We start from the raw sequence: 12845 nt of genomic DNA, 5'->3' as shown, positions 1-12845 counted from the left end.
TAGGGCCCAACCCAGTAAATGAGGAATGGAGGTAGGACGTACATATATGATACGATTTAGGGTATTGGATGATCTAACGATCATCTTCAGGGTAATGTCCTGGTGGGGGCCACTTACCTAAGTGAGACCGTGGTTGGACTACAGGGCTTAGTCGCAGTGGGGCCCATCATGGGTTCCGCAGGATAGGCCGTCGGATCCCTACGTTGATCCCACTCATTACTTGCTTGTCCCATAAGGATCATTGGATGATCCGGGATCCGGATTTTATCATTTGCACGGACGGATATGATCGCCTATATGAGATATGGGGAGGAGGAGCACCGAATCATATGGTGCACGCACACACCAGTGCAAAATATTAATAAATGGGATTTATTAATTTATTTGGATAATGCTAAAATCCTATTGGCTGAGAATATTATAGAATATTTTAGAATATGTGTGAGAGAGAGATTGGGTTTGATTTCCAAAATAAAAGACTTTTTGGAAACATTGGCTTGCAAAGGGAATTGCTTAAAACAAAACTGTTTTGTTTTGGAAAGACATCCTGTTTTGTTTGACTTGCTGATATTAAATAATTAGAGGGGAGTTGATATTTCCGCTCCCATTTTAGACCAATCTCTCCAAGTTACTTTTTCACCCTAGCAAATGACAAGAACACCCTTGTGGCATGTTCTGTTATCTTCACATGCCAAATTTGCCCCTGATTGCTTCGAGCAGTGGCCAACGTCATAAGCCACAAAAATGTAACAAAAACGTATCGAGGGCAGCGCGTATCGAACGGTTAGGAGCATCCTATCGAGAAGGTTTTTCGGTATGGACTATCAACGGTGGGACCAACAAATGAACGGCTTAGATTATCCAAATAAGTATTGAGGGCACCACGTATCATGTAAAATCTCAGATATAAAAGGGTTGCTCTGGCAAAAACCCTAATTTCATTGTTTTGGGGATTGAGGAGTTGCAGCAAAAATGGTATTCGTCTAAAACTGATTACTCTTTTTTCATGGAAATTCCTATTTTTGTTTCACTGATTTCTTTAATCCGTCTCTTCATCAGTTTTTCTCCTTCTCGATGTGTGTTTATTTATATGTATTTCTTTTTAATATTTATTTATATGTGTGTTTCTGACCATGAAAGCTTGTAGAGATAACTTATACTGAGAATGATTATATGTTGTGATTTTATTTTGATGGGCCATGGCTTTCATGAGCAGAGCACATAAACTACCATGTGCGTCCTTCGCCCTCTCTATCTCGCCATGTTCGTCCTTTTGATTTTCTAATTTGGTCTAACAAAAATGAAGCAAACTTTTTCAACGGAAGGAATTTCGGAGCTTACAGAGATCATCGAGCTCGTTAGCACTAATAACTTAGAACAAATTGCAGAACTCTATCAACCATCTATTCCTTCATATGTCAATTTCAATGGTAATTTGTCTTCACTTTTTTGTACTCGTAAACCCTAGGTTTTTTTTTTCGTAAATAAGCTGTACATTTTTCAGTTTAAGGGTTTAGGGCTTTTCATATTTCATGTTTTAAAAGGATAACTTTCCTCATAATATCTTCGGAAAAAGGGTCCAATTTGAGTTGCTATATATAATCGGTTGGAGTTTTGATTTTCGTAAATAAGTTGTACATTTCAGTTTTAGGTTTTAGGTTTCATTCTTCTCTTGCTTATAAATATCTCGTATGAAAATGAAATGAAGACAGATGTTTTAGGATTGGCCCAAACAGCGAGTGAAAATAGGTGGCTCTCTTATGAACTTTAGCATACAAAGACATGACTATTGAGTGAGATTTTTATACATGCGTGTACTTTCCGTTGATGTATGAAAATCTGTGGCTGCTAACAATGGTTGGACAAGAATTTTGTTTACTTTTGCACAAAACTTTCCTATTTACCCTTTTGATGCATGAAATAATGATACCCCACAAACAACCAACCAACCAACAATTTCATCTGCTTTTTTGTCTTTTACTGAAAATAAATAAACATATTAATTTTGTTGATGCATGAAAATATATTTGGCATGTACTAAAAGAGATAACGATCTCTTCTAGATTTTCTAATAGGATACCCCACCAAAAACGGGTTGATGCAGTCATTGTTAAGATAACAGGGGCAAATTTGGCATCAATGTGTTTTGTGGCTTATGACGTTGACCATCTGCTTAAAGCAATCAAGGGCAAATTTGGCATGTGAAGATAATAGAACATGCTACAAGGGTGTTCTTGTCATTTGCTAGGGTGAAAAAGTAACTTGGAGTGGATTGGTCTAAAAGGGGAGCGGAAATATCAGCTCCCTAATTTGAGTTTTAGTAATAAAATTCCAGCAAGGTATTTTATAGAAAGAGGTTCTATTATATGGTTTTCATAAATGATATAGTTTTTGGAAACATTGCATTGAAAATAGACTTGCCGAGCAAAACTGTTGGAAAATGGAAATGCCTCTACCCTCATTTGACTTTCTAATATAAAGTATATTTAGTTTTGGTAATGATATCCCAGTAGTGTTTTAATTTAAGAAAAGCATAATTCTTGCAATGGATTTTCTAAAAGCAATAAAACTCTTTTTAGCAAGTGATGTTGCTAATGTTCTCAAAAATTGGCAAGCATGTTGAAATTGGTAAGCATGCCAAATTGCATGGCCACCAATTCTATAAAGAGACAAGAGGCTGGACATAACAAAGCAATTCTAATTCTTTGGGTTTCTTGAACGTCTAGTACTCCTCTTCACTCTCTCTCTCTCTCTCTCTCTCTCTCTCTCTCTCTCTCTCTCTCTCTCTCTCTCTCTCTCTCTCTCTCTCAGTTCAAAAAGGAGCAAGACCAAGGGCATTGGAAGTTTTTCCTCTTGCTCTCTTTATCAGCCAAGGGTTTTCAGAAGTAACACTTGCTAGAATAATGTTTTAGAAGTGTTGGAGAAGAGTTCTCCAGCCCTCCTTAAGTCCGAGCATAGACCAGGAAGCCGCCACTTCAACTTCCGGAGTCCGCACCTTTGCAAAAGGCGAGCCGACCAAGCAAGGAGTGAATCAAGCAGAGGTTTTTTGTTGCGTAGCCAAAACTCCATGTAAGGTTCTCTGAACTTTGTGTTTTTCATTCCTCACCATTGATATCTAGTAACTAGGTCTATGGGATCGTGGGAAATTGGTAGAAATTTTTTTACAAGTTCCGACGCCTCTTCACCCGGCTCCCGGCTCCTGCGTTTCACAAAAGACTCTAGGTACCTAGATCAATACGATGGATGCGCGAAAGGGAATATTGGAGAGAGAGCAAGGGTATGGTAATCCAAAGAACACCCTGATGTTCTCTTAGGAGGGTGTAGACTCGTCAATCCTTTTCAGCAAGAATGACTTTTCTTGATTTATCCGGAGATATTTATACTCCCTTACGGTGGTGGTTGCTTATTTTCCAACAACTTTTCTGGAGAGACTTTTTTTAAGGAGAGATTTTTCCATCTCCAGCTTGGCCTATCATTTAAGTCCATTCACAATCAAATCAAAAGGCCAACTTAACAACACGAGAAGACTTTTCATTCCCACAATGGCCCCATTACTACAAATCACATACACCCACTTAAGCAACTACCCTCTACTGGTGGGATGTTGTCAACCACATGAAGATCGCTAACCATACCAAGATGGTTCACCAACTGATGTGGCAGGCTCATCCTTTCCCAATGTCCCCAACACACGTGTAAGCCCAAAGGTTCAGCGCTTAGCATTTGCATCTTGTTGTGATGATTCCAAACGTAAGTGATTTTATGTACTAATGTGTTTGTTGATAAGTTGTAGATTTTTGTACATTTGGACCAAAGTCAAGGGAGCATGGATCAAGGCAATTGGACAATCATGGAAGCATCAAGAAGTACAACAGAGCCTTAGTAGATCCAAGGAATTGAAGTCATGAAGGAGTTGAAGACCAAATGTTTTCATGTTACTAGACTGTATTGGAGATAAACTTCAAGAAAGTTTACAAATTCAAGCTTTAAAATATTTTCAAAACCACTTATTTTGAAATGTTTCAAAGTACCAAAAATGTTCAACATAATGGTTTTCAAATATTACAAAATTTGCATTTCAAATAATCCAAAAAATGAGGACTATAAAATGAGAAAAAAGCAAAATTGGTTGACCATAGACTTTGTCCCATGACATGACTCTAAAAAAATTTTAAATATTTTTAACAGATAGTACGCTTTCTTCTTATATCTGTACAGCACAAGAATATCGAAATTGGATAAGAAACAAGGGAGATATGAATTTTACAAGTTCTCTGCACAAATCTGGACAAAATTGTGCTGATACATGCCTCTCTGCTGCTAAAGGCAGATGTCTTCCTAGAAGTCAGCGCAGACGTCTCTAGCCATTGGAGGCTATAATGACTAGTTTTTATCTTGCCCAAAATTTACAAATTTGCCACCTAACAGCTATATTTACTTGTGGCTATTCACACCTCATTAAATAAGTTATTTAACACATCTTTTACACTTAGAAAATCATTTTTACACTTGAAAAACTTGAGAATACTTGAAAATCCATTTTCCATAGTTTCACTTGTTTTTCTATTCTTCAAGCTTTGAATTTGTAATCCTTTTTGAAGAAAATCTCCGTAGGATATTACATTGTACATTCTCTTGAGAAGAACCTTGATTGTAAGCCTTGAGAAGGCAATTTGTATTCTTCTTTCTTGTTTCATCTATATTGTATTGGGTGAGTGTTTGGAGAAGCAAAGCCATCTCCAAAGGACAAGTGGTTAGGCACGAAGCCACCTCGATTGTAAATGTTTAATCGCCCCCCTAAGAGGATATTAGGTTAGTGAAGCCATCAAGCTATCTTGGTGGAGTAGGTCTTAATGTGGATTTAAGACCGGACCACTATAAATCCTGGTGCACTCTACTCTATCTCGCTCATTGCGTTTTATTGTTATTGTGCCTGACCCCCCCTCCCCCCTCTCTCTCCCGTATTGGGATTTCAACATGCCATGAGATTGATGAAGACACCCATTTCAAAATTAGTTTATTTATACAAGATAATAACATATAAATATAATTTGGAAAACAATTCATGTGGGTGTGTGCCGTATGTGTCTTAGGATTGTCACTTGATGATCGTCACCATCACAGATCTCTGGTTGAGGGCTGATTACCACGTGATCCAACAAGCACAACCATGTATTGATAATTGCACAAACTCATCTTGTCTTTTATTATTTAAAGAGTTGTCAAAGGTTATTAATCCAATTCCTGAAAAGATCTCACAAGCAAATTTAAAAAGAAAGGACAATCTAAGTTAGTGCAATTATCAAAACAAGGTTGTGCTGATATCGTTTCCCTATGATTTGCATGCCCAATTAATGTCCAATTGACGACTAACTCATGATCACAAAGTTAGCACCATCAATAATATGAATAAAAAAGATGTAGTAGTCGACTTAAAATCTTGTTACACACATCCATTTATGTGCACAAAATAATAATGGAACAATATATAAGCATATCATAATCAACTATAATGTGATCATAATACAAATGTCTGAATCTTTTGCAAACATTATCTACTATCCAAAGCCATGTGCTTATCCACCAATCTTGTGCCTACAATATAATCAGTAAGTCTTTAGTTATGGAGTCTGCACTCTGCAGCATAAGTCATAAGTCAGCTGCTTATGTGTCGTATAAAATTCTCTAATTCTGTTCTCTTTTTCCTTTCAACAGTTACTGTCAAGTGTCAACATTCATTGAGTCCTTTCAAAAATTTGTTGTTCTTGTAAACGAAAAATCTAACAAAATTATCACAATAAATTCTTAAAAGCTTCTTAACAATATCAACTAACATAATGTGATACATATATATTATGGTGTATGGGAGGAGTTGCAAGGTAGTTATTGTAGGGATTTGCATTTTAGGCTTGTGGGTATGTGGTTTAGAGTCATGGGTGTTAGTTTTTATTATGTGTCATGTTAGTGGTAAGTGGGTTGCAAGGTAGTTATTATGTGTCATGTTAGTGGTAAGGGAAACTTTGTTTAGGAGAGTCATGGTTCCTCTAGATTTGAGCCATTAGGAGGTCCAGTTGCCTCGAATCAACCATTCCCTCATCTCATTCTATCTTTTATTTTTCTTTATTTGCGTTACGGCAGATTAGGCACTTAAAATAATGCCTTAGATGAAATTATGCAACTAAAAGACCAGACATAATGCCTTGATATCATAAGTTAGTCACGCATTAAATTAACCAAGACTAAGAGGGAAGCTAAACTCAAGGGCGCCCTTGAAAAAATGGGAGGTTGCCCATCACCAAAGTGCATTTATAATCTGTAAAAGTCAAACAACATTAACTACACTCTCATGACGTGCAACCTATGGGGGTGTCCTCTCATTTCCATTCTTACAAGGGTGACCCTGAGTTTAGCATTCCCCATTAACTAATTATCCTAGTTCATTAGCAGCATCAATACAAGTATGTAGTATGTAATAGTAAGCAACAAAAAGCTTCAAATCCTTCAATAGATTACGGGAATTAATATCAGCACAGCAAAGTTTTAATAAATATTGCACAAACTCAACTTGTCTTTAAATATTTATAGAGCTGCGAAAGGTTATTACCGTTCCCAAAAAGCTCTCACAGGGCAATTAGAAAAGAAAAGACAAGCTGAGTATGTGCAAATATCAAAATCATGGTTGTGCTAGTATTATTAGTATGCTGAAAGTAGGTTGCATTCAACATATCCCAGTAAAATAAAGAGAAATACGAGGTATAACATTATAATAATATAATATATACATAAATAATCATGTGCTCAGATAATGTAAGTAAATAAAAAAGTCTTTTAAGGCCATACAACTGAACACTGACAGGGCCTAGGACACTACAATGGACGGTCTAATTCCAAAGGGCTCGTGAAGCAAGCACTGAACTGGGTTCCCAGGAATTCTTCAATTAGGATCTGGCTGATAAAAATCCAAATTGATCATAACCCAAACGCAGGTGGATCTGACCCTAATTGGGTTCATTGATGTGCTTAATCATCAGAGAACAAATGAGGTGGCTCATGTCTTTTCAAATGAAATTAGTCGTGGTCAACACAGTTTACAACGCAATTGACGGTGGCCTACACATTTTCTAGTAGAGTTGATGGTGACCCATCCTGTCTTTCATGTCTTCAAAACATAATTGATGCTGACATGCCATTTCTTCGACTTTAGGGTGCAATTGATGGTGGCCCACATCATATTCTACACTTCCAATTTCCAAAGAGACTGCATTCGAACTTGGTGGCTCTCATAATCTTTTTATTCTGTAGCTACCAGCAAAAAACCCGTACGATGCACCGGCCGACAAAGAATTGTACAGATCACATCATAGGTTGATCTAAACCGTCCATGTGATGGAACACAACATAAATAGGTTGTGCCCGTAAAATAATTTTCATAGGCTGATCCTAGCCCTCCAATCTATAGAGGTTTTCATAATTGTTGTTCCTCTTAAGGTGCCTAAAATTCGTCAATATTTTTACAGGTGTCTTGCATTCGTAATATCAAACTTTCCGTAATTTGACCTGCACTTAGTGAATAAGGAAAAGTAGTTCTCGATTTCCAACCCGATTGGGTTCAACCCGATTTGCAATTTCCTCAACCCGACCCAACCTGATTTCCAATTCGGGTTGGGTTGGGTCGGGTTGAGTCGGGTTGACCCGATTTGATATGGTACCACTTGTTGACCACCTCAACTCTAGCCGGGTTATTTTGGATTTTGAGAACCAATAGTGAGTCACCAATAATCAGTTTTTAACTCACAATCGGTTCTCAAAATTCAAACCAAACAGGGACTAACAATTAACAAAGGGAAATGTTATCCGCACTACTATATTTTGATGATCACACTCCTCACTTTATTAAAGTACGGTATGGCCCGCACCATAAGATTATCCAAACCGTCCATTGTAAACTGTGGAGACTATTTCAATGTTGAAAAAGAAAAACACATATACAGAACTTCTTCAGATGGAACCCAAATTCGGGTTTCGGGTCGGGTCGTGTTGCCCGATAGCCCAACCCGACCCGACCCGATTTCCAATTCAGGTTGATTTTTCCCAACCCAACCCGACCCGATTTGCGAAAAAGCTTAACCCGGCCCAACCCAACCCAAATTCAGGTTGAACCCGACCCGCGTGGGAACATCCAAGTAACAACGATGATTTCAAATTATATATAGTGCCAATGTCTTCACTACCATATTTTATAATGGCACTACTCACCGTATTTTGATGATCGCACTCCTCACTTTATTAAAATGTACGGTATGGCCCGTACCATAGGATGATCCAAACCGTCCATTAAATGGGCCACTGCCTACATAGGTTGTGCCCCAAAAATAATTTTCATAGGTTGATCCTAACCCTCCGATCTATAGCGGGTTATAGGTTGATCCAAACCGTCAATGTGATGAAACACAACATCAATCGGTTGTGCCCGTAAAATCATTTCCATAGGTTGATCCTAGCCCTCCAATCGATAGAGGTTTCCATAATTGTTGTTCCTCTTTAAGTGCTCGGAATCCGTCAATATTTTGCAAGTGTCCTATGAGTAATATAAAGTAGTTCTTTCGTCATTGTCATATGTCTTTATCTATTCTTGGTAGTTTTTTTTCGTAATTGTCATAGACAGGTACCCAGGTCGGTACGTTTCGTATGTAGATTACGATTTTACCCTCAAATAATTTCTCATAGAGATAGATGTTTGATATCAGCAAAGGGGTTAATGGTAAAAGAGTAATGCTGATGTGTAAATCTCACAGAAAAAGAAAAGAAATTCCTTTTTTCTCTAGCTATATAGATTAGTTTCAACTAGCATTCCGGGCCAATGCTATGCAAGTGCGTAAAATAATGAGCCCCACAACATCAAAACATGAGGTGTAGAATGGTGGGCCTCACCACATGCATGGGTTTGGGTGGAGATTGTGGGGACATGCCCCATCAAAAAATGAGGTAAAATGGTAGGCCTCATCCAATGTATGGGTTTGAGTGGTGGGATCTACCCTATTAAAACATGGTGTAAAATGATGGGTCACACACTCACACCCTATGCATGAATTTGGGTGGAGATGGTCGGCCCAACCATATCAAAACATGAGGTTTAAAATGGTGGATCCCATCCATGATATGTACGGGTGCAATATGATGGGCCTCGCCTTACCTAAACATGCGTTGTAAAATGATGAGCCCCGGCCATATTATTCATGAGAGCTAAAAAAATCCATTATAGAAAAATTTTAGCAAATAATTTCTATGGAAAAAGTTCTCCCCCAAAAAATTTCATGGAAAGAAAGTTGTTTGGTGTATATTAGATTTTATATGGTGTATGATCCCTTGATATTTTATTCAACAGCACAATTTTTAAGATGCTACTGTTGGATCAAATAACAAGGGTGGTACTTACTACCGCTTACGGCTTACACAAGCATGTTCCTCCGGGTACTGTATAATTTCTCAGTATATAATCCTTGGGAGTATTTGTTAAGGGAAATGATAAATGAGCCCGATTTCATTACTTGGGACACCCAGCTATAGTGTATCTATGACTGCAAAGGGGGCTGATGTACTTCACATTTCAGGAATGAAGTGACCTGATTGCCACGTACAATGCAGCTGGGTGTCCCAAGTCGTGAAAAGGGGCGCATTTATCATTTCCCTTTTTCTAAAAATTATTGTATGACCCATTTCATAGGCTGATCCAAACCGTTCATTTGTGAGCCACAACGTAAATAGGTTGTGCCCCAAAAAAATCATTTCCATAGGATGATCCTAACCCTCTGATCTAAAGATTAGGGACTACACATTATGGAAACCTCTTTAGATGGGAGGATTAGGTTTATCTTTATGGAAATGAATTTCGGGCAGACCCTATTTTACCTTGTGGCCCCACAAATGAACAGATTGGATCATCCAAGTAAATAGACCTTTCGATGCTTTTTTAAAAGTAATGGAATATACGGCCACACCCAATACAACTTCTCCTAGTAATAAGATTTGATTTGGTTTGTGGTCGTATGGTCCAGTATTTTTCTCTTCCAGTTAAAAAAAAAAGACGGGATGAATTTGCGCAATTATTAAAAAATTCTAATTCAAATCTCAGTTGCCTTAAGTAATTCACGATTCTCTATTCTAAATTCTAAAAAAAAAAAAGAAAGATCAAATTGAACGACAACCAATAGGGGTGGACATGGTTCGGGTTGGTTCGGTTATGGGCTAACCGAACCAATCCCTATCGGTTCCCAATATTGGGAACCAGAACCGAACCATGGAACCGAACTAGAACCGAACTTGATCGCGTAGGTTTAGTTCAGCTCTGGGTTTACCCAACTTTTATTTTCATTTTTTTTTCTTTTTTTTTTTTATGTTGAAGGACAAGCAATGTGTATGTTCACTTACAATTAGCAGTCCTCAAGGTGTAATTTTCCTGTTGTATTCATTCCTTGAGTTCTTCTTCTTCTTCTTCATGGCGAGAGATGACAAGAGAGATCGAGTCAGAGTCGAGGCCGGACGGAGAGACCCCGAGGGATCGAGTGGAGAAGGAGAGACTGGGTTTTTTTATTTTTCTTAGCAAATAGCAATAGCAGATCTAGGTTTTTTCTTAAAGAGAAAAGAAGCAAAAGATAGGGAAATGATATCAGCAACCCCTCTTTTTTTTTTCTCAAAACTCAAATGTTTTCGGTTCGGTTCAATTCTGAGTTCCAAGACCCCAAACCCAGAACCGAACAGAAAACCCATGGTTCTCAAATTTAGGACCCAAAACCGAACTACCAATTTCCCAAACCGAACCAAAGAGGCCGGTTCGATTCTTCGGGTTGGACCCGAACCATGTCGACCCGTAGTAAGCAGCCAAGAAAGATATTTAGATGGGAGTGCAATCATACCACACAGTTTCCACGACAATCGAATCCTACACGTGGCAGCAAATGAGACGCCCATAGTTGATAACTTCTAGAGTTGGAGGGAGCCCGTTATCTTTACACCAACATGTATTGTATAATGGAAAAACGTGAAAGCAGAAGAAAAGGAAAGAGAGGGGACTGCTGCAAATCCAAATGGCACTACAGGTAAAATAACGATTGATTTTCAATTATTAAAGCAACGGCCTTCTGCTAACATGCGCCGAGTTCATCTCTAGGCAAAAAAAAATGAAATTGTTGGGCTCTTTTTTCTTTTTTTTATCGAAATTCATGTACTGAGAGGCAACAAACCCAAATGGCAGTTGAGGTAAATACGATTGATTTTCAGTTATTAAAGCAACGGGCTTCTGCTAACATGCGCCGGTTGCGTTTTATTTATTTAACCATTCGGCCCCAAAAATATTCAGATCAGTTATGTATTTGTTATGAGTTAATCAGTGGAAATTGTTGGTTTTTTAATCGGAATTCATACACTTATAGTTATAGTCACCAAATCCAAATGGCACTAGATGTAAATACAATTGGTTTTCAATTATAAAAGCAACGGGCTTCTGCTAACATGCGCAGGTGGCATTTTATTGGGCAATTCCACCTCCCAAAATACATAGAGCAATTATGTATTTTTTTTTATGAATCAATCAATTGAAATTGTTGGGTTTTTCTTTTTGAATCGAAATTCATATGCATATTGTTGTGTAAATATGCAGGCATGGTATATGGAAGAAAATAAGGAGGATCAGACACTCCCTCATCATTGTAACCCAAAAGAGCATGTTTCCCTGAGCAAGCTAGCAGGTTTGGCATTTTTATCTTCTTTAAGAACATTTAGAAGAAAATTTCTGACCAGAGTGGTTGTTCGGGTCCAGTTTTTGGGCCCACATAATCCACATGGATGTGATTGCTTCTGCCTTGAGTGCAATAAATTAATTAGATATTTTAGAGAGTAAGGATATATTTAGTAGCTAGGATAGATTAGGATACTGATTTTGATTATGATAATCGTTATTTAGCTACTTCTATTCTTATCATAAGATTATTCTAGATCTTTCCACATTTATCTTAAAGTGCTTTATATAAGCACAAGTTACTGTTAATGGAAATCAATGAATAGAGAAATTATTCTAGAAATTGTGTTTCTACACAAAGGAAGACTGATCCTTCCCTCGAAGTGGATCAAGTGGCCGATCTTCGTTCTAAGAAGATCAATCACGTTACAAACCGATTCGGGTTCGTAATAGATCGTTTGATCCTATTAGCCCCTTATCCATCAAGCCTAGATTAGGGCTCTGCCAAGAAAGCCTCAACCGTTGGTATATCATCAATGTGGTCAGAAACCCCTATCGGGGTGGGAAGCACATTTCTGAAGCGGGAAATGGCACGCTTCCCAAAATGTGGGGAAGCGTGTTTCAAGTCTCCAAGGATTCACGTCTAGGGTTTTTTGGAATCGTTCAAGATTTCGTTCCGTTCCTCGCTTCCTCTTGTATCTTCGTAGTTCTCTGATGAAAAACATGAGAAATACAAGGAACCGGGTATTTACATGCAAAGTAATTTAAGTAAATATGCATTTACTTAAGATTTACATGTAAATAGGGGAATACTCCCCATTTGGATTTTTTAAAAATAGTTTCAATATCCAATTCTAAAATGATAAAAAGTCGATTTTCCATCTCCAGTATAAAATTCAGCCTTTTTCGGTCATTTTGGGCCAGGTCAAAATCTTAACTTCCAAACGACGTGATATTTTGCAAATTTCAAAAGTTCATAAATTTATCATGTCCAAACATTATTATTAAATCCTAGAAATCTAGTAAAAAATCTCATAATTTGGTCTCTAAAAATTTTTCATCTTGTTAAGCACTAGTCAACACAGGCATTTCAGTGATTTTCCTTTAAGTA

The 12845-nt window shown here is 37.7% G+C and overlaps 1 protein-coding gene across 2 annotated transcripts in view; it reads left to right on the top strand.

Annotated features, from left to right (window-relative positions):
• The first annotated feature begins 10944 nt into the window (after positions 1-10944).
• The window catches only part of ARD4 (RmlC-like cupins superfamily protein), a 28107-nt gene continuing 26206 nt past the window's right edge, over positions 10945-12845 (top strand). The window contains exons 1-2 of one of the 2 annotated variants that reach the window (XM_077389285.1): positions 10945-11096; positions 11657-11744. In XM_077389285.1, the coding sequence (XP_077245400.1) occupies positions 11085-11096; positions 11657-11744 (100 nt within the window). In that variant the 5' untranslated portion in view covers positions 10945-11084. Of the gene's footprint in view, positions 11097-11211; positions 11257-11656; positions 11745-12845 lie in introns of those variants that run through there. The other variant, XM_077389286.1, reaches the window with a different exon arrangement.

The sequence above is a fragment of the Tasmannia lanceolata genome, unplaced genomic scaffold (genome assembly GCF_043159265.1).
Source record: "Tasmannia lanceolata isolate RefF3 unplaced genomic scaffold, GAP_Taslan_0.1 ptg000008l, whole genome shotgun sequence".
Taxonomy (NCBI): Eukaryota; Viridiplantae; Streptophyta; class Magnoliopsida; order Canellales; family Winteraceae; genus Tasmannia; species Tasmannia lanceolata.
This window is presented reverse-complemented; position numbering and strand designations above follow the sequence as displayed.